The 26889-nt window shown below is 44.6% G+C and overlaps 4 protein-coding genes across 6 annotated transcripts; 1 reads left to right on the top strand and 3 right to left on the bottom strand.

The window, feature by feature from the left end:
* Positions 1-64: 64 nt before the first annotated feature.
* Positions 65-14886, bottom strand: LOC101769302 (MAP3K epsilon protein kinase 1). Of its 2 annotated transcripts, XM_022825071.1 has the most exons (25): positions 14567-14886; positions 14319-14453; positions 13377-13433; positions 12538-12558; positions 12068-12141; positions 11885-11975; positions 11725-11808; positions 10860-10961; positions 10030-10161; positions 9867-9938; positions 9679-9782; positions 6891-6993; positions 6438-6779; positions 5760-6053; positions 5608-5649; positions 4328-4501; positions 4167-4250; positions 3989-4080; positions 3804-3887; positions 3020-3711; positions 2016-2407; positions 1782-1916; positions 871-1277; positions 671-785; positions 65-555 (listed from the first exon to the last, which is right to left on the bottom strand). In XM_022825071.1, the coding sequence occupies exons 1-25, from the start codon at positions 14624-14626 to the stop codon at positions 379-381; spliced, it is 4065 nt and encodes a 1354-aa protein (XP_022680806.1). In that variant the 5' UTR covers positions 14627-14886; the 3' UTR covers positions 65-378. The 2 variants fall into 2 exon arrangements, with proteins under 2 accessions (XP_022680806.1, XP_004960163.1); XM_004960106.2 differs by lacking the exon at positions 13377-13433.
* Positions 14887-16896: 2010 nt separating this feature from the next.
* On the top strand, positions 16897-18595 carry LOC101786958 (protein NRT1/ PTR FAMILY 2.13-like; the record flags this gene model as incomplete). The annotated part of the gene is made up of 2 exons (XM_004963339.2): positions 16897-17268; positions 17867-18595. Coding segments are annotated over 2 exons (1101 nt in total), but the record flags the coding sequence as incomplete, so codon positions are not given.
* Positions 18596-18664: 69 nt separating this feature from the next.
* On the bottom strand, positions 18665-19917 carry LOC101769707 (heavy metal-associated isoprenylated plant protein 2). Its single transcript, XM_004960107.2, has 2 exons — positions 19201-19917; positions 18665-19125 (listed from the first exon to the last, which is right to left on the bottom strand). Exons 1-2 carry the CDS (start codon positions 19283-19285, stop codon positions 18770-18772), a joined length of 441 nt encoding a protein of 146 aa, XP_004960164.1. The 5' UTR covers positions 19286-19917; the 3' UTR covers positions 18665-18769.
* A 465-nt stretch (positions 19918-20382) lies between these two features.
* On the bottom strand, positions 20383-24309 carry LOC101770113 (inositol-pentakisphosphate 2-kinase IPK1). 2 transcript variants are annotated; one of them, XM_004960108.2, is made up of 8 exons: positions 24102-24309; positions 23676-23796; positions 23175-23378; positions 22635-22779; positions 22143-22183; positions 21943-22053; positions 21148-21735; positions 20383-20848 (listed from the first exon to the last, which is right to left on the bottom strand). In XM_004960108.2, the coding sequence occupies exons 2-8, from the start codon at positions 23781-23783 to the stop codon at positions 20687-20689; spliced, it is 1359 nt and encodes a 452-aa protein (XP_004960165.1). In that variant the 5' UTR covers positions 23784-23796; positions 24102-24309; the 3' UTR covers positions 20383-20686. The 2 variants fall into 2 exon arrangements, with proteins under 2 accessions (XP_004960165.1, XP_004960166.1); XM_004960109.2 differs by having other exon boundaries at positions 23676-23799.
* Between the last annotated feature and the right edge of the window lie 2580 nt (positions 24310-26889).

The following is a 26889-nucleotide window of genomic DNA, read 5'->3' on the forward strand; positions in this document are numbered from 1 at the left end:
CCAGATCGTTATCCTAATATATAAGCATGCGCAACACACCCCAGTAGAATGGCCACCACACCCACAAAAATGCTCTGGCAAAATTTTACTAACACATTATGCAACAAAACAAGTCAACATGGGTTTTGTTTTGTAACTGGGAGACGTCTATTTTACAATTTCCTCAGTCCTCACTAACATATGCTAATTACAAACAACCATGAAGGACAGAATCCTGCACCGCTGCGTTGAACCTTCCTCCCGATAAAAGAGGGATAAGGTACAACATGAAGTTTGGTGCTCAATCACCACAGAAGCAGAAAAGGAGAATAAAAAGGACACCTTTTCCTCTAGGGCAAACATTTACAACTTGAGAGGAAAATACGTGACCCACCACAATCACAAGACGGTGTTGATGTGCAGTGCTTTCAACAATGAGGTGGCCATTTGTTTGACCAACACTTGTTGGCCGCCCCGTTGCCCATCCCTGCGTTCTTCAATGAGATTTTGTAGCTTTTGGGGAAGGTCATTCTCTACTATGAGCTGCTTTGGACGAGGATGGTGCTCATAGACAACCTGGAAAAGTTCCATACACCAAAAAGTTCAGATTCTACATAGCTACAAGAATCATTTCATTGACAGTGACCTAAAATGCAGGACCATTTGATCAAGCTAAGACTAGATGTCAAACCTTTATGAGTTTCAGCAGAGTCAATCGAGCAATAGCTTCTCGATGGTCAAGTCTAGCAATTAGCAATGTTGTCAAACCATTGGTGGCCATTGCTGTATTTATCCGAGACGATTTCCTGCAGAAGACATTGCGTACAATGCACGAATCAGTAATCTATAGCATGATTGCAGACAATCAGGATTGTAGCCTTATATTCTTACGTGATTATCTTCAAGAAAGCATCCAATGTATGGACAAAATATTGTTCTGGGCAGTCTTGGAAAAACTTCACTAATTTCTGAATGGCCTCTTTCTTCAATAACGCTTGTTCTACTTTTCTGTGATCATTATCATGAGCCAAACAAACAGCAATAGAATCTAATGCAGTGCATGCCCACGCATCATCCTCCAACAGATTTAAGTACACATCTAGCCCTCCATGAGCCCTCAACTGCTCTCTAGAGTTGCGAGAAGCATGGGCCATATCACACAGCAAAGGCAGGGCATATTGCCTTAGGGGTGAGTCCGACATGACAAAATTCATCAAGTGAGGGATGATCCCGTTTTCAGCTGCTTGTTCCTGTCTTCTTTTGTTAATCTTGCAAAGGTTGAACAAAGCATTGAGGACCTAGAGACAGAAGGCAGAGACAGTTATCATGTGCTCAAAAAATAAACAGAAGGCAAGTTGTCAACATGGTTCTGAGAAATTAGTTATTTAATAATACCACTTTTCAACTCAGACTGTACCCAAAAAAGGTGCAAAGCTACAGGCACATTGTCATCTTGCAGACACCTTCTGTTGCCTAAAACCTTTTCCAAACCGTCAGGTGATGGTTTGCTATTCCAACTTTGATTATGCTATATATTTATTGCATACTGCTATAAAGAAGGCATCAACTTAAGTATAGAATTGGTACTTCGCTCATTTAGGCATAATACCACAGGCCAGCACCCTCTGACTTAACAGCAATAGACCAAGACTCCAGCCAGCCAATATAGAACATGGACCATAATTTAATTTAAAAAATATTGATACAAAATGTTTCACCATGTAAAAAGGAAAAGGGCAAGCTAGGTGCTAAGATTTTCTTCCCCTAGTAAGCATGCTTGGATAACAAAAAGAACTGCGCACCTCACTATGTATTTGATAAACCAGAGGTCCATCACGAAGTTCAAGAATCGGTATCAGATGCTTGATAGCATCTGTGCGTTGAAGTGTCTCGAGACAATTAGGATCACCCGACAAATGATTAATACACCTAAGAATCTGCACAAAAAGGAGTTCCATAACAGAAACAAAAAGGAAAAAAGAAATCAGTCACAGGACCAAGTAGATAGCAGAATCAATCAAATGTTTAGGCTTTACCTTAAGAAGAATAGGAGGTTCTATCTTGTTGAACATCTGGAAAATACGTGCAAGAAGGCTTTGGCTGGCCATAAGAGATTTTACCACGGTGTCTGCTTGTGCAAACTCCAAAAGAAGATCAGCCACTTTCTCAAGATACTCACGTGCAACATCTGCGCTCATGGAAGAGAACATCTGAGCTAATGGACCAGATGATGTTGTACTCCCTGGTCTTAAATTGAGCACTCCTGATCCAGATAACACACCAGATGCTGTTTGCGATGCAGCTCCAGAAGTCGATGCTCCTTCATTAGAGACACCTGCTGAAGGTGCATATTTCATACTTTGAACTCTGTTTGAATCTTTTGCACTGGATTCAATATGGCCATTCTCCCTTCCATGTCTAGAAACCTCTGCATGAAGTTCAAAAATCAATTTGTTAGGGCATAAAGAGGGCTTGAGCCATAGTATCAAACATTTCCATGCTACACATCTTTTGCCAGTGGCCAGTGGGTGATTCCTTTTATACTCCAAATTGTACTATGGTCGATACATGACTGCTAAAGCGATACAATATAGTGCACTTATTTTTTTGATAATGTCACGGGTGATTTACAGAAGCCGAAACTCAGGACTGAAAACTAATTTATCCTTTTTTTCTCGAACCGCAGGATATACACACAGAGTAACACATGCACAATTCACGTGAGCCGCGCATTAAGGAACTCTGATAAGTGATAACCAAATGTGGTTTTAACATAAATGGAAAGAATGAAGAAATGATAGGTAAAGAATATGATGGGATAATGAATAGAGGAAGGTGCAGAATGGTAATAGTGTATTTGTCCATGTTTAATAAAGAAACCAAAAAAAAGTGTAGTATTAGATAAACAGTAAACTCTCAGAAAAGAGGAGTGAGACATAAAGTAAACTGCCCAAGTGACAGAAATGTAGAATGCACGACGGGTGGATACACCAATGTGCTAAGAACTGAGGTCTGAAATAAAGGGTACAGAATAAAGTACCAGCAAATTCTGCCATTATCAAGTCAAGTTCACCATTTGTTTTCCTCTCTGTTGACGCATGTAATAATGGCAGAATGGTTTCATGCCTTCCCAATCCAGATATGTGGTGAACGTAATCAAGTTGTCCAGATACATGTCGAGAAGGTGGTTCTTTCTCCAACAAACTCAGTAGAGGCCGGACTTGGTCATGTTGACCGCTATTATGACCATTTGAAACTAGTTCTATGTGCTTCGGTGATCTGTCTGTAGATGTCCTTCCTGCAGAAACACTAAGCCTCTGTGGCCTAACCAAGTCATTCTCATTCCTCTCTAAGTTACCAACACCAGTTTTCTCACTAAACCTAGGAGATGATGAGGAATCGATTAACATATGGTGCTTATCCGCATCTGCTTGTAGGGATTGCAGAGAACCAGATGAGTGGTGATGATCCAGCCTCGCCTTGGAAATTTCAATAAATGAAGGGTCTAATTGACCAGATCTACGTCGGGGGGTTGAGCCATTTTGTGTTACCGAAGCGCCTGACCCTGAGATGGAGGCAAATCTTGTTGCTTCATTCAAGCTATGAAGAGTATTCACCAGCCTAAGAAGTATCCCATTTTTTGCCGCTATACGGCAGAAATCATTTCTCAAAGTTGAATGCTGTAGCTTGAAGACCTGCCATATGCCATCAATTGCAAGATGAACCATATCCCTGCTAATTTGAGATATATTCCAGCATTAGTTAGATACAAGCATTTGAACAAATCAGTAGGGAAGATTTATGCCAACAACCAGCAGACTTGCCTGTACTTTGCATAATCAGGTTCCAAAAAGCTCACCAAAACAGGGATCCCTTGGCATGCAATGAACATTTGCAATGTCAAGGTGCTGGAGATGGAAATTGAAAATTAGTAAACCGGAGCTTTTACCCCCTCCTCTTTCTTATTAAAATAAGAAACCATCAACTATGTCGGATGAAAAAAAAGAACCTGGCCTGACAAAGCTGCTGAAGAAACAAGGATGCCTGCACCCGAACATCCTTTGGACGATTTGGCTCCGCAAAATTCATTACCACTGGAATCTGCAGATAGTTTTTAAATATCAATTATCACTCCATAGTGTCAACAGAGTATGGAGGTCATGAATTGCTTGGAAACAGTGTCTTACAAGGCCAACAAGGCACGCATTTTCTAGGAAGCCTGTATTATCTTTTACAATGTTGTTGATGAGCTGCAGAACTGAGCTTAAAATCTACAAAAAGTAAACAGTCAACTTTTCAGTGTAAAGAGCAAGAAATTTTTTTGTCAAATTAAAGTAAAACTTCATACACGGTTTTTGGGAAGTTCAAGGAGTTCCATAAGCGGGAGGAAACCATTCTGTGTCACATAAATCTGTTTTTGCCCAGGCCGGTGATTGAAGTATACTAGAAGCTTTTGGCATGCTGACAATATCACATCTTCACTTTCCCCAGGTTTCAGTTGTGCTACTATTTTGCTGTATTCCTGCAAAAAAAGAGGAATGAAAGTATTTCAAGGTCAACCCCTGACAGTTAGAAATGTATGATAGCAATGCATCTTAGCAGGACATAGTCTAAAAATCAAACAGAAGTGCCACTACATTGCATAGGAATTACTAACTTTTTGGATGGCTGTTCTCTTTTTGGAGGGGGGACAGCAGAGTTTATTAGTGAATAAGACATCCAACATACTGTCATTTCAAATGCAAGTACCGTATATTTCAAACAGAAAATAAATGGTTGTAAATGGTACTGATCATGAAATCAACCAACAGGGGCATACATTTGAACAAGAATCATCAACATTTAAAGGCTTAAACAACAGACAGGTTCAGCAACCGCCACGTTTGCAACGGAGCAGATAACATCACCAAGGTCCATAGTAAATGCCATAGCCATACTACCAGTAACTGGACACTCAAGACTCAACAGGTGCCATCTATACAAAATACTCCCTCCGTTTCACTATGTTTGTCCATGGTCTCAGAAGAACGTGTTCCATAATGTATGTCCATCGAGGATATCAATGGTCTAGTTATTGTAATGTTCCACTCCCTACCCCAAATTTGGTAGAGAAATTGTTGTATTATGACATTTAACATGGATATAGATGGTCATTTCATATTTATTTTTTCTTAAAGCTAGTAGCCTAGTACTTCCTTGGTCTGTGCACATCGTGTGCTATGGACAAATATAATGAAACGGACGGAGTATATTTATGGAATCATAATGGTTGACCAAGAGCATTGTCAAAGCATGGTTCTAAGACGGTAAGATAAGGCGTGGCAACCCACCCCTTTCATATTGCATAGGCGCTTAAGTCAAGGCGGTAAGACAATGGGACGTCATACACATATTAGCATCCAAAGAGAAAAGGAAAACAATATAACAAAACAGGAGGGATAGGGCTTTCCGTGACTATCCAGCTTGTCACCATTTCTAGCTACCCCAGCTCGTCAGCAACGCCTTGCACCCTCAAGGCACCTAACGACCTAGAAAACGCTTTAAGAAACTTGTGCCAAAGTATTGACATAGGTTTTTACAAAGATAGACAGCAGTTGCAGAATGCATAAGAAGGAAGCAATGGCACACCTGCCAAGGGAAAAGACTCTCTCCACCAATATCACCAAAACCCTGCAAATTCAGTTGATAACACCATCAAAACCTGAGCTAGAGTAAACAGAATTTCATCTACTTTACTACCAAAGGAAGGTAGATATGATAAGGTAGTGTTAGTACAGTACCTGTGCATCAATATCTTGTAGTCGATCTGCATATTCAATTAGTTTCCCACCATTCATGGACTCGCTATCATTTCCTTTTTGCTTCTCTGCCACCCTAGCATTGAGGGCCTTTGCAAAGTCATTTGATACACCATTATATGGAAGTTCGTGGCCAGTAGTTGATGTTGAAGCTTCAGCTACATAATTGCCCTGTTTGTCGATTGGTGGGAATAAATCTTCCAACGAGGCATCTCCAGGTTTGTCACTAAATCTACTCAGCTCTTTCGGCACCTCAACTGCTGAAGGTTCAACCACCTGTTAAGACCGGATATATTTAGCTTCCAATAATAAGAAAATCAGTTCAAGATCTTGATAATGAGGCAAGTGGCAAGTGGCAACCTAACTGCAGTAGAATTTTATTAAAGGGTGTCAATTGTAACCTAAACCAAATTGACAGGATCATGCATAATTCCATCCTGTTAACCCAGACAAGACAATTCAAGTATTTTAATTTTTTACTCCTATACTTCTTTTCAAGTTTTCCCACTTCCACATGTACAACAAATAGTTGGTAAAGAAATCGCATGTAGAGTGAATAAAATAGAAACACATGTATCAATGGGACTTCTCAAAATTCTTGACTATGGAACTATTAGGCCATTTCTTTGTATGTCAAAATTCTATGCAGAAAGATCTCACCTTTTGGTAGTCAATATTCTGTCTTCCAGCCTGAAAGGAGAACGCATCAACATCCTCAAGACTTGAACTTTCTTTACTTTCAGGCTCTATCTTACTTGGCAGACCAACTTGCAGTTCATGTGGCATTACTTTGTCATTCAAATCAGCATCTCCAGATGAAGATTCAGCTGGTAGCTTCTCATGTAAAACCAGTGTCGGATCTTTATTAGGAACTATGTTATCTTTCATAAGCGCCAGATTGTTTGAGCTACTGCCCTCGATGGGTTTTAAATTTCCATCATAAAGCTCATCAGGTTTATTTTGTGCAGCAGATTCCAGAATTGGTTCTTTTCTCCCGTTCTCCTAGTAGAGCAGTATAAACAAAAAATGGTTTATAATTTCCAAGCCTATAAATCCAGTTGGTCTGAATATTTTGGAGGATCGCACTCTGAGCAAGAAATCCCATGGTGTTACCTGCTCAACATTAGAAACGATAGGTGTTTGAGAATCTCCTGGTGTGCCACAAAAACCAGCAGTATTATGGCCACTTGAGCCTTCATCATCCCCATCGATGTTCCTGGTTGCACCAACAGAAGGAGAATATAAGTGTCTTCTCAAGGTCACTTTAAAAAGATGGTTGAAATAATCTGTAAACAACCAATCTTTATAATATAAAAATTTGTGTGATATATAGTGAAGCAGAAGTCCATGAATGAGAATAATTAGAATGGGCAGGGAAAGAACATGTTCAATCCGAGCAACGACAAGTTTACACAAATAAAATATTAGTTATCCAAGAGTTATATGCTGCTTAAATGATTGGCTAATCACCAATTGAGAAGGATATGAAAGAGCAACGGATGTCGTGGGACCATAGTCGTCAAAGCACTCGGCACCTTGGTGGCCCCAGATGTCTAGGGCCCGTCTAGGCAAAAGTTAGACAATGCCTTGTTATAGATTAAATAAATTAGGAGATATAGAAAATTACATATCAGAGAATAAAAGAAAAAAGAAGACAATTGGTTGGGTTCTCTAGTTAACGAGTAAACAGCCATTGTTGCTGATTTATCGGATGGCGAGCATACTTGTGGAGGAAATGGGAAGAGATCATTCAGATTGCCTCTGGCAATCTACCTCAACAGGTGCCTAGTAGGCACTGCCTACTCCTCAGTCCTTGTACAGTATTGTTAACCACCAGGGTGTAATGTACACTGTTTGGAAACTGCGCATTCACCTGAGGGTTCATGTGTATTTGTGGTTGTTATCCAAGAATAAGCTCCTAACTATAGATCACTTGGTGAAGAGGAGAGTGAAGACAGATCTTACCTCTTCTATTGTGAAGAGAATCCATCCAATGTTATACAGTCGTCCGATTAATCAGGCTTATCGCTTTTGCAGCACCGATTAGGCTGAGCGACTAGGCAGGAGCGATTAGGAACCTGATCGTTCGATTACTCGTCGCCTAATCGTGATTAGTCGTCCAATTAGGAGAAAAAACGATCAGCATCGATGTGGATGTGTATCAGAGTCACCAACTGATAATCATTTGTGGTGTTGATGGGTGCTATATACTATGTATTATATAGTATACATATCATATCGGTCCTTGTATATATGGACGATTATATGGACGACTAGGTCCGACTAGAACCGACTAATCGGGCCTGATCAACGGCTAATCACCTGATCGTATAACATTGAATCCATCCACCATCTCTTCTTCAAGTGTGTAGTTGTTAGAGAGATGTGGAGATCGTTAGCAGAGTCCCTACAGTGCCCTGTGGTGGACAGTGAAGCCAAGTTCTGGATCTCGGACAAGACACATGTAGTGTTTAATGTGTTTAGTTCTGCTTCTCTGTAAAGCTAGGAATAATCTTTGTTTTCACTTTTCAGGCTGGCAGGCGTTGAGGTTGGCCACAGCTGTGGGGGCCCATGCTTATGATGATTAAAAACTGGGAGCAGCTGTGCAAAATGCATCACTTGCAAATATGCAAGAAGTGGTGTCCAGAGCTGGAAAACATGGCAGCTCAGCTAGGAGGATCTCTCTGACTGGCATCTGCTGATGGAGGAGATGAACATCCAAAGCAATGGCATGCCATGCACCTGGGATGCCAAAACCGCGACCTGATCTGGGAGGATGAAACTTCCAGGGAGCTATTGTCAGATAACTTTCATTCTTAAGAGTTCATTCCTACAAAGTTGGTTGTTGTTTAGGTTCTTTTTGTTTTGATGGAGTTTTGTCATAGACTATGCAGTCAAGTTCGCGCTGCAGTATTGGAAAAAAGCGCATGTAAGGGTTAGGACGGTGCTTTTGAAATGCCTGTGGCCTGCGTTCTGTATGCTGTGCAAGCGGGGCTTATGATACTGCGCTACAAACTGTTTTAACGTGTGGTCCAAACTGCGATGCAAGTGGGCAAGGGTTGTCCCTAGAAATCTTTTTAAAAAAAGAAAAAGAAATGAGAGTATACATGTTCAGTCCACTTTCACAGTCAAGCGCAGCAAGCCCAGAGAAACACCAACACCTCCCAACCGGTGTCCTAAAGTCCTGATGCTACCTGCAGCCCAGCTGCCTGTCGTTCACAGCCATTCAGTTCTTTTCTTCAACAGAAACTTTAACCCAGCCCTGCGCACACAGCCTCCAATCTGCTGCCTCCCACATCCATGCCTCTGCTCACTAACCCTCTCTCAGATCCACAGCTTGCAGATTGGCCACAACACCAGTGAAATGGAGCGGCAGAAGGCCAAATCAAACAGTAGCCAAGGCAAAATCAAGGGGGACAGCAAGTGAAATTGAGAGGTGGGGCTTGTGAATTCCTATCGTGGCGCCTTCAGATGGTCACAAGAGAGCACCAGCAGGAAGCAAAGTGAGCTCACGTGGTGGCGCCACCGCCTAAGTCCTGAAAGTTAGGTGGTGTGCCCTGTCATCCTCCCACTGCCGACTGGACACCTTGGCATCAAGCCGTCAACTAGGCAACGCCATGACAACTATGCATGAGACTCGAACAAGATAATAAATGGCCATCATATAGACTTTGTAAATCTAGCATTACTTCAAACAGAAGTATCTAGACAAGTTTCACTCTATACTGCAATGCAAAAGATTGTAAAGGCCAAATTCTGAAATCATCATGCACTTTCATGATGTTTGTACTTTTCCAGCCCGTATATTGGTTCATCAAACTATTCAATTTCACAGGTCCCAAGTTTCAATAGAATAGAATAAGCTTATAAATTTATTCAAACTATGAACTCTCACTTATACCTCAATGGAGTAGGTTGCCGAAGGGAAGCAGGCAAAGCTCGTCTTGAGTTTTGCAACCAAGTATGCATCAATAATGTCTTTGCATCAGGCCTTTGCATTGCATCCTGCAATTGTTTTTCGAAGTTAGGACATGTAACTAGAGAAATAATATATCAAGTTCTCAAATAACATATAAAATAATAGTGTACCTTTTGGAAGCATTGCCGGAGAAAATCAGTAATCTCAGGAGACAATCCTTCTGGTATCGGTGGATGCACATCCTATACAAAATATTCTCATATGGCTTGATAAAGAGTTGCTTGCAAACATGTGAGGAGACAGGAAAGTAGGAAACAGATGTATGCAACCAACCTGAACAATGCGGAATAGTGCAGGCATAGGCTGGAGATCATAATATGGTGGGGCACATGTGAGCAACTCAATTACAGTGCACCCAACACTCCAGATATCAGAAGCAGCACAAACGCCAGACATTTCGATAACCTAATGTAGTCATGTGTTAATCAGAAAATGCATCCCAAACATTATACAAATGCAGTTCTTTTATGGTTGGAGTTGTAAGACCATAGGAGCCACAATAGCAACCAATATTATCCTATAATCCTGTTAGCTACTTAGCTTTTCCCACTAGAGTATGATATACAGTCAATGATGCAGGTTTGCAATTTTACTCAGTCCAGTTGTCCTAGCTGAATATGTAAGTAAAACCCTTCAACCTGGAGTGGATCTTTTTAGTGAACCTTGCATACACGAATCCTTTAGCAATTTACAATACTGTGGCATCACTGGCATGTATTTCCAAAACCAAAGTTGTGGCCAAAAACTCATGCATGTGGAAATTCCAGAAGTAACATAATGGCACAGCACAAATGAGTTCCACTATTTTAATGATCATTGATCACCGTTCCAAATCCCAATCAATAGATCTGGAACATAGGCAAACAGTGGTTGTCTTTTCTCTAAAGAAATGGACGATCAACTTGATGAATTAATGGTTGTCTTAATCTCTGTTATTCTACAATTTTTAAGTCCACAGAACAGTGGACCAGAGAACCTTCAAGCCATTTTATAGTAAAACACATACAAGATAAGAAATTACTTCAATATGTTAGTGGCATAGTGCACAATTAATTCAGCAGGAACATGATATTCAACAACTAAAAACAATTAATCAATCAAACCTCGGGGGCCATCCAGTATGGGGTGCCGACTACAGAATGAGTGTTGATATCAGCTTCAGTTAATTTAGTGGCAACTCCAAAATCAGCAAGTTTGACAAGGCCCTAAACAAGCAGGGTACACAAATGAAGATATAGAGAAAAAGTGCTGCTGTTATGATTCTATTACAAGTTTAAAATTTAAATAGTCAGTCTGCTTCTTTCGAAGTAAGCAAATAATACAATCTGAGAATAAAATAACTCAAGTTATGTTGGTATATATTCCCTCCGTCCCAAATTACTATTCGTTTTGACTTTTCTATATACATAGCTTTTATTACGTATCTAGACATAGTGTATATCTAGATGCATAGCAAAAGCTATGTACCTAAAAAGTCCAAAACGAATAGTTATATGACTGGAGGGAGTACATCTTTATATATCTAAAACAAGTAATAGGGAATTTCTAATTACAGTGCTATAAAAGTATCGTATGCAGAGCTCAGGATAAACTAATGCAAACATGTATAAAATTGTTGATGACACTTTGTGCTTAAGAGTTACTATGAGGCAGAAGGGACAACTACATTGACTATTAAAAACAACTGCCCCCAAATTGAATGCTAGACCACTGCCCGTGAGTTTATATCTAGACTTTTGGTGCACTTTCTTTCTTTTTTTCCATTGCATGACATTGTCACTAAATGTTCCATGGTTTTATGCAATAGATTAATTCCAACTAAGATATTAAAAACTTCCTTCTTAGAACAATGTCCTTGCACCTTAATAGTTTTTTTTCCAGCAGTTGCAAGCTTTGTATTTTTACCATATTCAAAGATTGGAACAAAGAAGAAACCCTGGCAAAATAACTTATTATGCAATCACTAACCTCTTTGGTAGTCAATATATTTGCACCCTTGATATCTCTATGTATGACACCTTGTTCGTGTAGATAAACAAGACCTTCCAACACCTGGCCATGTAAAAACTAAATTCAGACAAAAAAATGAAAACGAAAGTAGTAATGTTGCGGTGATCACCACAAGCACCTGGGCAATATAGACAGCCACCAACGATTCAGGAAAAGGTCCAAATTTGTTTGGCTTGATTATATTGGCAAGTGAGCCATTCTCCACATACCTGCAATTAACCCCATGCATTAGAAGTTCAGAGCTCCCAAGTCAAAATTCACTAGATGCACCCCAAGACATTTTTCAACAAGAATTACTTACTCTAGAATAATATGGAGGTGGCTCTTTGTCTTCAGTGATCCAAGATACTTAACAATATTTTTGTGATTAAGATTCTGCATAAAGAACCAAAATATTTATATTTCCATAAAAGTACATAAAACAATCATGGTCCTGCTTTCAATTTCAGAACAATAGAAGCTGCTAGAGATAAATGCAAGAATGTTAGCTTTCAGACCACATTATTCCCAGATTTTATTACCTTCAATATTAAAAATGTCTAGGGAGAGACTGGGTAAGATGCATCAAAGAATCAAAGAACGAAATAAAAGCACCACAAAGTTTATAACAGTCTATATTAGATAAAAGCAAGGATCTAGTGTGATTCTTATGTATTTTCAGTAGCTACAGCAACTTTAACCTACACATCAGTAGAGCATGCAAAGGAGATGCAAATTCTATTAACAAAAGGAGAGATTTAATAGGGACGTATATGAAAAAACAAGGCCTACTTTCAGAAGGTCGATCTCTTGCTGAATACACACCACCAGCATGCCATGGAGATCATTGTGCAGAATCGTCAAACATGCACAAAGACAATTAATTAGAACACTAGGCTGCAGAGATACAAGAGCAATTGCAAAAAAAAAATCCCAATATAGTTTTATACAAGAAGAATGAAAATAAATGACAACTTCCTCAAACTCAGTGTTCTACAAAGAATAAAGAAGTAACAAGCCAGTGCATCCTGAGACCCATGACAAAGTACTGATGTAACTTATGGTGCGACAATTTATCAGTTCACAAAGAAGGACAGACGCATCAGATATGATAAAAAACTCGACCTGCGGGGGGTAAGACAGCCCCCGGGCATTTTGCTAAGAAGAAGACCTTCTCACGCAGGTCGAGAAAACCCCCGAACCCCTACCCCACCCTTACCGTAGCCCGTGTGAGGCGACCAACGACCTGGAACGGACCTTAGACCTATGCTTTGGTGTGGGACAGATGAGGGGATTTTTTTTTTAACCCCAGCCTGAAATTCGCTCCCGCGGGGACTCAAACCCAGGACCTGAGGAGTGCTACTAGAGCCACCTAACCAACTCAGCTAGAGGCCCGTTCGCCAAATCAGATACGATCAAAACGACAAATCAAGTTGTCGGTTCAAATCTCTATGGCCTATCACGAAACTTAAACAGTGCGTGCATATATATTTCAAAAGGAAACCTAAACTTCAAAGTGATAAATGATACATGCATCAATGCCAAAAGGAGGAAAAGATAACTGAATTAGTGTCCACTTCCACAAAATTAACACTAATATGTAAAATTCTATTTTGGATATTAAAATTTACCCGACATCTATACAGCCATGGATAGATGAGCGTGTCAGCCTGCATAGCTGCTAGTTGCTGCCAATCCAACCATAAGGAGTTATGCAGACAAATGATAAATTTATCTATTGCAGGAGAGTTGCAAATGTTCAAATCATCATGTGCAGCTACTGCTTGCAAGGGCATATAAGGCCTAAGAATTTTCAGTTAATCTAGTCATGGTGCTGAAACTAAAGAAAAAAATCTTCTCCCCATGAATAATGTGACAAATAAAACATGCGTACTTATCATGTGTAGGTAGCAAATTTGGAAATAACTTGGCACCTATCTCATGCATTGACATGATAACCAAGCCAATTGCATCAAACAACAGTTGCAGGCATTGCCCCTTGAAATATCACTTTTCGGACCAGATACCCCCTGCTAGTAACAGCCTCGAGTGGTGCTACTTTATGTCATGAGTCTTGTTTCTTACGAGAACAAGTCCCAAATAATATTATGTCATATATGTTATATGGAACATGTACCATATCTTCCCACGCATACGACAATTAATAGCTCAAAAGCTAAAATATGATCGCAATCGACAAACGTATGACCAACTAGCTACATGACCAATCAGCATGCCGAAAGCCCAAAGTAATGGTTACACGTGTCTCTAGCTTCCGCTATAATTCCAAGTATGAACAGACCTTATAGGAAGCTTGCTTACGAGTCACACGAGTAAGCTAGCAGAACTTAGTGCTAGGATGTAATTTTATACTAGCATGCTACTGAACAAAAACAGTAGGCTACCAAACAGCAAGCAGCATAGCTCAGATTTCTTGTCGCATCTTATAGCAATTGAGGCTACTCCTGCTGTTGTATGTTACACAGCTCCCCAAAAACCACATTCCATGCACTTCCACGCATTTGCTGGTCGGCACTTGCTGCGCATGATAAGCCAAAATAATGAAACCTCACCATTATTATGTTGAGATCCTCCTGCGGAATGTTCTCCAGCGAGACCTGTTTGATGGCCACGAAATCGCCATTCTCCAGGTCAAGTCCCTTGTACACGCGACCGTACGCCCCCTTCCCTATCTCATCTCCAAGCATCTGCGCGCGGGCGCACAAAACAGTCAGTGAGAGGAGCTCACCCCCCAAAAAAATTCGCCACACCAAACACGAATTCCCCCCGGATCCGAGGCGGGAAGCGCGAGAACACTCACGTATTTGTTGTCGAGCGTCTTGGATTTGTGGAACTGCGCATTGTGCTGCCTCGACGCCATCTGGTCGCCTCCTCCGTGGCACGGGCCGGCCGCCGGCGGCCGCGGCGGGGGCGGGTGGATCAGCAGCGGCGGAGCATAGTCTCTCGCGAGCTTGCGGCTGGAGCCATTCACTTGCTCTAGGGTTTGGGTGGGAAGGGAATTGGAGGATGGGGGAAGCACCGAAGCAGGAAGACGAAGGTGGAGAGGGGAGAGAGAGAGAAACAGTGTAGGTGCTTTTCTGTAAATATTACTACTATTTTCGTTTTGCTTTGACGATTTTTCTGGGCGTGGGAAATTAACGGAATGGATCCCTTTTATAGCGGGAGTGGGCCATTGCAGTTGGCGGAAGCCAACGAGGATGTTGCAGGGATAAGCGGGGGGAGGGACTGTCAATTAGCTGTCATCGACTAGCTGCGTCAAGATCTTGCGCCTCATGCGGGGCCGCTGTGATCCCTTTAATAAGGATTTTCTTATACGTCTTTAATAAAGCATTCAACGAAAATGTGACATGGTTTTGTCTCACGTATATATATATATATATATATCAAAGTCTTTTTCTTAGAAGACGGAAGATCGCTAGCTCGTTTGGGCCTTCATATTATTATTACTTTTTTTTTAGAAGCTAATGCGATTGGTTTGGCCTTTGGGGTGTTGGGGCGAAGCAGAGTTTGTTCGAAGATCACAATGCAGATAGTTTGTGTCTTTGAACAATGATAAATTTAAGTATATTTCTTCTTGTGATTGCTTCTCAAAACTGTTCTCTCGTCCAGTCTCACTCAATTGGGTTTTAATCAAACTAGCACTCGGTGTTTTTAATATGTGTATCGTACCTTAATCCAATGGTTTGCACCTTCCATCAACTTCTCTAACCCAAAAAACACACTAAAATTTAAATCAACATTCATTTCACTTTACACTTTACAATGATTTTGGCACCGATGTGCCATCTTAGCAACCCATCACTCTCAAAGTATCGACACCTTCTCCTTCCTCACCTCCGCCCTCCTCCCACATCTCCATCAGCTTCTATCATTGACTTGTCCCTCCTTTATGTTGCCGTCCCTCTGAACTTATTGGATGCATGTAAATTCCTACCTTAAACCAAATCTAAAGTCTTCGTTCACTGTTGTTTCGTAGACTCGTAGTTGTTGAAAAAAATATGAATATGTGCGTTGGGGCTGCCATCTCTTCTTGCTAAAACGCAAGTGGCTTAAAAAGTGAGATTTACGATTCATCACCCTCTCATCTAGGTTTTAGAGCGTCTTCAATGATACAAGTTAGTTGATAGCTCATAGTTAATGTTGGTCCCATATACATGGCAGCTTTGAAGATCGTGTTGTAAGAAAAACTTGCATTGAAAAGTGAACGAGACTACCTCTTCACTCCACGCTGACCTTATATCTATTGTCCTGTTTAACTAGTAAAAATTTGATTGAGTTAGCTCTAAACTAGACCTTTGGAGCCGCCGGCGTGGTGCCAAGACGCACGGCACCCACTGTTGCCCCTCCGTGCACCGTGCTGCGCTGCGTGGTCCTCCAAAGTTGCATTCTGCGTGGTGCTGTAGTTTTAGGCTAAACAAAGAAAGAGGAGAAGAGAAGAAAAACCAGGCGTGCACTACTTCTTGGCTCTTGCCCGCCCGGGGCTTTTCCATCGCTCACCTGATCACCTCACCACGCACCCGTGCACCGTCAGCTCACACGCTAACGCGAAACTGGCCGAAAGCCTCGACAGCGCGCGCGGTAGGCCGGTAGCTGTGCTCCTCAGTGCCTAACTGGAGCACTACGTTCCAAGTCCCCGAAGTTCAGAGGAGATCGAGGGGTGGCCACACCGCCACACCGGTACATATCTACATGTTCCTCGTGGCTGCTAAGGTTTGGCCACAAATTACTGTAGTTGCAGCTTTTCGATGCTGTGAACTTTGGCTCCGACCGATGCGCTGCAGTGAAGACGACGAGGAGAGAGTCCACCCCGGAAGCGGAGTCAGTCCCGTCCGGAGACTCTCTTCCGAGGTTCATGTCCGCTGCTTCATTCACTCATGTCCTCTGCTTCCAACAGAGTACTGCGAGCCTCTCAATCTTTCCTTCCAACAACTCGAGCATACTCCTAGAGCATAGAGCAGCGTGGTTATCCCCAAACAACAAGTGTCATCTGTTCGAATTAAAAACATTTGGCTATAATGATATTGCTTCTGGACTAGATATGTGCTGCGTGAGATGGTAAGAAAGCTACGCGTGAGGCTTGAGGTCGTGAGTTCGAATTCTACGCACCGCACACGTACATATTTCGCGTGAAACTTCTCCGGCATCGCGCGAGTGCTCGTTGCGTCGTGCCGCAAGTGGAGGCTCCGGATGCCGCACCCCGACGACGCGCGGCGGCAGGAGGCGCTCCTGTACAACGGAGACCCTCCCGCCGCTGGGAACGACGGCCGCCGCGTGTTCAGGATCCCCCTCAAGATGAAGCTCAGCTTCCTGAACAAGGCGGCCATCGCGACGGACGCCGCTGACGAGGTACGGCCCGACGGCTCCCTGGCGAGGCCGTGGGACCTGTGCAGCGTGCAGCAGGTGGAGGAAGCCAAGTGCATCGTGAAAGTCATCCCCGTGTGGATCTCCGGGACGCTGTGGTTCACCGTGGTGGCGGAGCTGACCAACTACACGTTCCTCCAGGCGGCGACCATGGACCTCCACGTGGGCGGGCATTTCACCATCCCGCCAGTCTCGATCACCGCCGTGTTCTACCTCGCCGTGGCGCTATCCGTGCCCGTCTACGACCTGCTCATATCCCGCGCCGCGCGGCGGCTCACCAAGACCAAGGCCAGGGCGGCACCACCTTGCTCCAGAAGCAGGGCGCCGGGCTGGCGGCCGCCGCGCTGGACAGCGGCGATGGTGCGTCCCCGCTGTCCGTGTTTCTCCTGGTGCGGCAGCTTGCGGTTGATCGGGCTACTCAGGAAAAACGACGTGCGTGGTGCATGATGGGAGGGCGAGGAGGGAAGGGAAAGACTGCCGGAACTTGGCGGTGCTCCGGCGAGCCGCGGCGTGAGGAGCAGGCTGCGTTCTTTCGCCCCGCGGTCTGAAACACCGTCCACCCCCGGGCCCCGGTACCTGCTAGCCGCCCGATGCGACATGGACCTGCTAGCCGGGATTGAGTAGATCGCGGAAGGAGACCAAAGGCGCTCTGCCAGTCTGCCTCGTCAGAGTTAGAGTCGGACGCCGGAGGCCGTGCTGCGGTGCTCCGCCGTCTCCGGCGACGCATACCATCATCCAGGCGTCGACCATGAACCTCCACATGGGCAGGAACTTCGCCATCCCGCCGGTCTCTATCGCCGCCGTGTTCTACCTGGCCGTGGCGCTGTCCGTGCCCGTCTACGACCTGCTCGTCGCCCGCGCCGCGCGGCGGGTCACCAAGACCAAGGGCGGCGGCAATGGCATCACCTTGCTCCAGAGGCAGGGCGCCGGACTGGCGGTAGGTACGCTGGCGTTCATGGTCGCGGCCGCCGTGGAGCGGAGGCGGCGGCGATCCGCGCTGGCGCTTGGCGACGGCGCGTCGTCCCCGCTGCCCGTGTTCCTCCTGGCGCCGCAGCTCGCCGTGATGGGCGTGCCGGGCGCGCTCAGTATGGTGGGGCAGACGGAGTTCTACAACACGCAGTTCCCGGACCAGATGCGCACGCTCGCCAACGCCGCCTTCTACTGCGCGCAGGGCGTCAGCAGCTACCTGGCCACGCTCGTGGTCAGCGTCGTGAACGCGGCGACGAGGCGGCGCGGCGGGCCCGCTGGCTGGGTCACCGACGACATCAACGCCGGGAGGATCGACTACTTCTGCTACGCCATGGCCGTGCTCACCGCGGCCAACTTCGTCTACTTCCTCCTCGTGTGCGCGCACTTCTACCGGTACGAGGGAGAGCAGGCTGCCGACGCCCCTGCCGCTGCCGGACCTGAGCCTGCACGAGACGGTGGTAGCACAAGCGACAGCGACGCCGCGCTCCTCAAAACTTAGCAAGACAGAGCCTTGTATGTTGAAAGAATGAAAAATCATTCCTGATCTTACTGGATGCAATCGTTGTGAGATCAAAAATTCAGAAGAGGCCACCAGAGTGAATTGAACCATTATTTTCTTGTGAAATTTACAGTATATAGATGGTCAGATACTCAGATGGATGGGATGCGTTAGTTACATGATGGAGCACGGCGGCGGGTCCTGCTCGTAGACTACTCTCTCCTGGTACCTGGGGCACGCAGGCCACGATGGGACGTGGTGGACGAACACCGTGGCCGGCTGCTCGGGCGCCTTCTTCTCCGCGTCCGCCGACGGCTTCTTCTCCGCGTCCGCCGCCGGTTTGTTCTCGTCGGCCTTCTTCTGCTGCTGCTCGGGCTTCTTCTCCTCGGCCGGCTTCGGCGGCGCGCCGATGGTGATGACGGACGCGCGCCTCCCGGCCTTCCTCGCCTGCACGATCACGTCCACCGGGTCCACCGTGCCGGTCACCGTCATCGTGCCCTTCTCCGAGTCCACCTCGATCTTGTCAACACCTGAATCATGGATGGGTTGCTTCGATCATTGCCGTTGCATTGTCGGAATCCATGTTGCATAGTTGGATGGGTTACCTTGGAGGCCGGAGACGGCCTGAAGGACCTTGCGCTTGCATTTGGCGCAGGAGGTGTCCACCTTGATCACCGTCACCTTCGACATGGACGCAGGAGCCCTTTTGCCACTGATGCCTCTGTCTGGCCTCGCACGATGAGTGCCCGGCAGAGGGTTTGCTCCCGCCTGAGCTAGCACAAATATTTCTGCTAGTTTTCAGGTGGTTGGAGGGACAAACTGGGTAGCTCAACCCCTGACTCCGAGAAGTCTAATCGGTGTCCCCTCGCATTGGCTAGCTGCTAACATTGTCAGCACCAACTTCCAGTGATTGGCGACTACGCTGCAGATTCTAGAACGCATTTCGCTCGTGCAATGGTTCGTTCCCACCAAGCTTGTGTCATGAACAGGGATCATGCGAGGACTCAGCTGCAATGGTCCGATCAGCCGGGATTCTGGTGGGGTAGTTACACTTGCACGATTTTTCTAGTTGTTGAATAGTAAGCGTTTTCGTTACTCTGTGAACTACTTTTATTATTGCTCGTATTCTGATTCCTAATCCCTAGTGTTTGAAACTGCACTCTGCCATGTCTCTCGATTTCTTCAAGTTTTTCGGCCGGTTAGTTTTGCACCATGACATGCATGAGCATGACCCTGATAAGTGATATCCTAGCAATAATGTGCAGGCTATATAAACTACACCATTGGTTTAGCTTGCAATTTAGCTGTTTAAACAGGACATCCTCTCCTTTTGTCTACGCCAAGCTAGAAGTTGAACAACTGTATCTAACTAATCCTGCAAAGGGCGGACGACGTGGACGAATCAACTACATGCATCCTTGAACAGAGAAATAGCAAATACGCAGTATAAATTTGGATAAAAGAAACACATACAGCGTAATCAAGCAATGCTAGAAACACTTCACGCCTTTTCATAAGCTCATCTGGGCTCTGGCACAGCAGAATCACGCGGCAAGAACAACGGCTAGACGACGACAGGAGCTTGTGGCCTGTTGCCATCAACGAAAACAGACAGTATCGCAGGTCCGACAGGCAGGATTTCCTCCAATGAAGCCAATAGCCAGATACAGATTTCCAGCCATCAGCCCATCACCACCGATTCTAAGATATGTTTGCTTTGTCCAAGACCAGAGCGTGAGAAGATGAAAGTATCACCAAACATTTCAGCAGTAGAAAATTAGGACACATGACACTAGGAAAGATGGTAACCTGCGAGGGAAACTTCAGCCCTCATTTCAACTGGGATGTTACAGTGAGTGGTTGCCACGGTAAGCAGTTCAGTCATCTCAGGTTCTCAACTAACATTGAGCATCTCTGCAGATTTGCGGTGACAATCCACGGTGTATGCACTAGTAGAGTTACAGCAGCAATGACGAACAACACCTCCTTAGTACTCATGAAGTCACAACAGCAGCGTCAACAAATAGCAATCGCCACTCTGTAATGGGCGGGCCCTTCCCCCTTCTCCAGACGTATATAGGAAGAGGCTCCTCATTGTTGGAGCTGAATCTGCGAAGCGTCTTTAGTGTTACTGCCCTTTAAAGATGGCACGAGCTCCTCATTTCTTGAGTAGAAATTGACTATCTTCTGGTCCAGTTTAAAATAATGTTCCATCTTATCCAGAGGTTTCACATCCAGATCAATGAAATTTGCCTGCAAAAGGAATGTGTAATTTAATACCATTTATGTGGAAGAATATTAAAAAAAAGAAATGAATTCAGTAAACTCATTTGTGAACTACTCCCTCCGTCCTAAATTATGGGTCGTTTTGAGTTTTCTAAGTTCATACCTTTTACTGTGCATCTAGACATGATATATATCAAGGTGCATAGCAAAACCTATATGAATCTAAAAGACCCAAAACGACTAATAATTTGGACAGTATATGTTAGTTTAGTTGCTGGATACTTGAAGATGACGGTAATACAACAATATATCTCACAGTAGTATACCTTGTACTCATAGGTTTGCTTCACAGAATCAAGAAATACTGAATCATACTCAGAATCTGCAGTTCCACTCTCTCTTGGACGAAAGCTGATCATCAGGCTACAGTCCTTTGCAGTAGCAGAAACAAGGAAGTCCCTGACAATCTTCAAGCTCTTGTCCAACGGAAGAGAATGCAAAAGAGTGTACTTCCGCAATAGCTCTGCATCAGTTACATTTTTGCAGACCAAACAAGGCTGCGAAATTATGCTGTAGTACAAATGAATCGCCCCTTCAATGTCATGATCGTCCAGCTTTTGGGTGATCAACAATTTACCAAGTACTCCAGATCTAAAAATTGCCTCTGACAGGAGCTCAATGAAGTCAGGTAGCTCTAGGCCACTAACCTTGCTGAGATCTTGAAGACACTTGTCTGTTTCAGCAGGATGAACGTTATCTGCTCCACCTCCCATGCCACCAAAAACTAAAGAACCATTGACAAAAACCCTGAAGTTGTTCTGAGGAGTTGAGAAAAATGACTTGATGGCAATGCATATCCTTTCTTTTGACCCAGAAAATAGATCAAGAGGATTGTATTCACTAGGCGTCGATATCTGAAATGTGTGCAAGAATGTGTTGGGTATCAACCTGATTTCCAAAACCAAAAGAGATAATATAGTATTACAAGAGTGCCATAAATAACACGAAAGCATGTAGGTTTTTGTCATATAATTGTATCAACAACGCATGTTTCTTTTTCAATGAGCAAGAGCAAAAGAGAGTGCGATTCTATCTTGTATCAATCATTTTAATATACATACCTCACCCTGATGAAATTTGAGGTGCTGATGCATCTTATATCGTGTTACTTGTTTCTTGATGGAATTTTCTTTTGATATATATTCTGATGACGGCAAAAACCCACATTTGGCCTGAAAGGTGAAGCATGCCAAAAATAAGCAATGGTAAACATCTAACACACAATAAAGAATGAGAATAAAAGAGGAAGCTCGCAAAGTACCTTAATCTCCACAGCTATGCAACTGTTGCCTCTCGGATTACCTGAGATTAAGAAAGACTTTCCGTAGTAAGCAAACAAAAAATTCAAGCTAATATAGAGGTCTAAAAACCCCATAATAGAGCCCATCTGAATCTACTATGAATTCAGGTTGATGCCCAGCTGCCATTTCAAGACAGCAATCAAGCTCTTAGCGGTTCAACCTAGAATTAAGTTATGAATCAGTGAAAAAACAAGCCAGTTTCTACCATCTTGATGCCCATTTGGCTGTGGTAAGTAGTATTTGCAAATTTAAACCAATAAGAACTGCAAACCCAATGATGTTTATACACATCTAACACAAATAGAAACAACAAGCTAGGCAACAGTCTTGCCACAAATGTTTCACGCAGAACGAATGAATATAGCATTACTGACTAGACGTTACTGAATCAACCTTCTTTTCTAACATAAACAAGATTCAAATTATGGTAAAAAGAGGGATGGAGAGTTTACCAGAAAATAATGAGTGATCTGGTATTAGAAGAGCAGCATCGGCAGTGTTATCAATTGAGCTCGCATTCACTCTCCAAGCAGGACGGCTATTAAGAACATTCTTTTCAACAAGCTCCAGAAAATCCCTAGAGACACATACACGAACCTGCACGATGGAAAGACAGCATGATTTCTTTGTTGAGTCATGCAGATCCAAAGAATGATGCATTTTTAAATAACTTAACAGCAATTAACAAATGATGAAATAACAGCATGATGATGACCAAAGTCAAATGTTTGCGCATCCAAGGCATGCTATTTCATGTATACTCCCTCCATTTTAACTATATGACGTTTATTCATTTTTGAACTAATTAGCTTGTCCCAAAAATCATATATTTAAAAGAGGGAGTAGCAGACTAGTAGGGTGATAGTGATTACTAGGAAATGGTCGCAATTTTCTCATTACTGCAAAAAAAGAATATCGAAGTATCAAGGATTGTTGATATGTTGCTAACCATAAAAACAGAATAACAAGAATAAGTTGAATCCGAACCGTACCCCACCATCAACATGATTAGCACCCAGATGTTTGCTCATAACATGCATTACATAGGCTTGAGCTAAGGAGTCTTGTTTGACAGAGTCAACCAATTCTGGGATATGGCCCCACAGGAGTTGCTCATAACTTGAGAAGACCATACAACTTGGTGCCGGTTGCGACTTGTCTTTTAGAATCTTCTTGACCCGCAGTACCTTGCCAAGCTGAAAACAAGTGAAAAATAAGATCATCAAAGTGAGATAATATTTCCACCAAGCACATCATAATCAGGAAAGAATGCATGCATGGTCACAAACTGGACAATGATGAAAGCCGTAACGTATGCTAATTTTTGGGGTTTTTCATGCGACCAAGTGATCCCTGATCCCTGTGTAATCACTTGCTCGATCAGGTACCGGATCCGGGCTGGAATAGCCACATCCGTGCAGCAGCAACAGAGCCCCGAAATTCACAGCACACCAAGCAAATGAGGACACACTAGGAACCAAATCAGTGCATACCATGGCAGGGGATGTGCCCGTGTAGCTGAGGATGAGATTCGCAGCGCCCTCCCCTTTGTAAACCCAGTCCTTGGCATCTCCCGCTTGCAGAACCCCTTCCATCTCCATCGAAAATCAGCAGCTGCTACAGGAGCGAATCGAACAGAAATTGGTGATCCCGAGAGTCAAAAGCGCGGAGAAGGAACACGCAATCTGCATCTGTACGTCATCTAGCTTTGCCGGTTAGCTCCGCCATCCGCAGCAAAACCCATGCCGCGGTGAGACCAGTACGGCGGAATCAAGCGAAATGAAGCGAGCGAGCAAGTTCCTAGGCGGAGCGGCGTTTCGTCGAGCAGATGGCGAACGGCCGAGAGCAGCGGCATGGGGAGCAGCCGAGCAAGCCGGCGGAGAGGAGCTACGAGGGGAGCGGGCGGGTGCGATACTTACCAGCGGAAGGAGGTGGGCTCGGGGCTGCGCTCCCGTTGGTTCCTACTCCGGCCGTCCGGCGCTCACCGGAGGGGGAGGGGGAGGGGGAGGAGGAGGCTGGAAGCAGCAGAGATCGCCAGTTCGTGCTGCGGCTGCCGCTCCGCTTGCGCTTCCGTGGAGGGATGCTTTTGTAGGCTAGCAGCATTCGGGGAAGGGGAAGAGAGAGCGCAGGCGTAGCCGAACGCCGGGAAGGCAAAGGGAAACGTGGAGGGAGGGTGGGCGCCACGCGGGCGGGCGCACGCTGGCATGTGGCTCCACCTCCGCGCCGCGTATTGGCGACGCCACCGACCCACCGCCGCCAGCATCTGCTTCTTGTGCCTATGGCTACGAGCCAGGCTGCATCAGGTTATTGTTGGCAGGGGTAAATTCTTTTCGAAACGGAACAGTGGCAAATTCTGATTAACTGTTACGAAACCCAGGACTCACGTATAAGGTGAAAATCAAAATAACGTGACGGTATCAGGTCGCCTCACCAAACCGAGTGCCCCTGATGTAGCATACAGAACAGCAAATGCTCTATGTGAATTCCGATTTTTTTTTTGTTGCTGTTGCACTTGCACATAGCATAATTGGCGTTTGGGTGCACGACCCAAAGTCGTTGAAACAATCACACAGCACAACGGGCAAGAATATTTGTAAATCCAGGAATTTTGTGACGAAACTTTTACTGGACGAAAATGGACTGGAACAAATGGTGATTCCTGAAATATGCTTGTTTATTACTCTTACAATGACTGCCTTGACCCTCTATACACAATAATCAATCATCGGGATGTTTTACACCCACAGCAAAAGAAGATGCCTATGCCTATGTTCAGAAGAGTCTCTATTACAGCAGAGTACAGATGCAAGACGTCTGATGATTTCACCAAGCTGATCTCCTCGGCTTCCAAAATTTTCTAACACCAACTCTTCAGGTTGGATAGCTCAATCAATGACGAAGCTCACCAAACATGTGAGACTGGGAACACAATTACATCAGATAATGTGCATTGCAGTAATATCTGTTGATGTACCTCGACTTCATAAAACAGCAGATACTAAGTTAAATCTAGCAAGATCCCGAGTTGGAAGGCACACCTCATGAACAAAGCTGGGAGGCTAACGGTCGTCAAATCAGTGATGTCCTCGGTTTGCACACATACACTTCTTGCGCTTGACGTCCCAGACTGGGTGCTGCGAGAGATCGACAAGAGCAGAAAGGGTCTCCTGGCCAACTGCGTGCAGGCCGTGTAGGTTTGGGGGCCTGGGGATTCCGGACCTCAAACTCTCCTCTCAAGCTCTTCGGCTTCGCTGGATGTGGCTAAAAAGAACGGATACGCAGCGTCCGTGGATCCAATTAAGCACTGATTATGACAGGGACAAGAACCTACGCAGTATCTTCCAAACTTCGATCGGGATGGTGACGCAGCTCTTTTCTGGGAGGACAACTGGCTGGGGGACTCCTCACCGTGCTTCCTCGCACCAGACCTTTGTGCTATGGTCAAACCCAAAACAAGAAGAACCAAAACCGTAGCGGCTGTCTTGACAAACAAGGTGTGGATTCACGACATTGTCGGACGAGCTACAGTCAGCGGCATTAGGCAGTATGTCCAGCTTTGGCATACGGTTGCCACTGTCCATTTGCAGGCCGGCGTCGAGGATGTCATCTCCTGGCGCTGGGAAGCCTATGGGACATACTCCGCCCGATCGGCATACCATATGTTCGGCTCCACTGTCTCGCCGATCTTCAGGACCGTGTGGCGCGCTTGGGCACCTTTGAAAGTTAAGTTCTTCATTTGCCTCGCGGCCAAGGGCAGGATCTGGACCGCCGAAAGGCGCAAACGACATGGGTTGCAGATTACTGATGAGTGCAATCTTTGTGGCCAAGAAGTTGAAACGGTGGATCACCTATTCAGTCATTGCGCCTACTCCCGTCAGGTGTGGCTTCAGGTTGGGCAAAGAACTAACAACCAGCTACCGAACCTCACCCCGAATTCCAACTTGATCGATTGGTGGCTGTCTATCCATGCTAATATGACCAACGTCAAAGCTAAAGGCCTAGATTCTACAGTCATGCTGGTCTGCTGGAGGTTATGGAAAGAGAGAAATGGCCGAGCCTTTGCAACTGACGTTGCTAGAACACCGCAACAACTCCAACAACTCCTGCCGCTCATTGTTGAAGAAGCGTCGCTTTGGACTCAAAGTGGTGCCCGAAACATGGAAGCCTTTGGTTGGAAGCCTCCTGATTGTTAGCTAGCGCTGCGACTTTTATGTCTTAAATTCTACTACTAGACGCCCCTTTTAACAAATGTAATCTCTGTCTATTTCCACTACTGTGTGCGAGTGCCCGGTTAACGGCCCGCGTTGTACAAACATTGTATTTATCTTCCTCTTAATTGAATGATGCGCAGCTCTCCTGCGTATTCTAGGAAAAAATCTAGAGCAGATTCAGATGCTGTAACTAAGGAACACTTCATACCTTTACTCTTACGAATTTTCGATGCCTGAACTGCTTGATTAGATTGTTGTTTTACGAACCCAAAGATTGCGTAGAACCAAGATGAACCTCAAAATCACCTGCTGGTATCTGATAGCTTCACCAAACAGTGTGTTCTATGGAGCAGCATAAGCAAAGATCTCCATAGATCACATCTTGTTGCAGAACTTTACATGTAGATGCAGCATATCTGATGCTTGGCAGCACAGCCCAGAGTTAGCAAAACAGTGACAGGTTATACTGTAACAGGCAAGCTCTGCTGCAACGATA

Source organism: Setaria italica, chromosome III (genome assembly GCF_000263155.2).
Source record: "Setaria italica strain Yugu1 chromosome III, Setaria_italica_v2.0, whole genome shotgun sequence".
NCBI lineage: Eukaryota > Viridiplantae > Streptophyta > Magnoliopsida > Poales > Poaceae > Setaria > Setaria italica.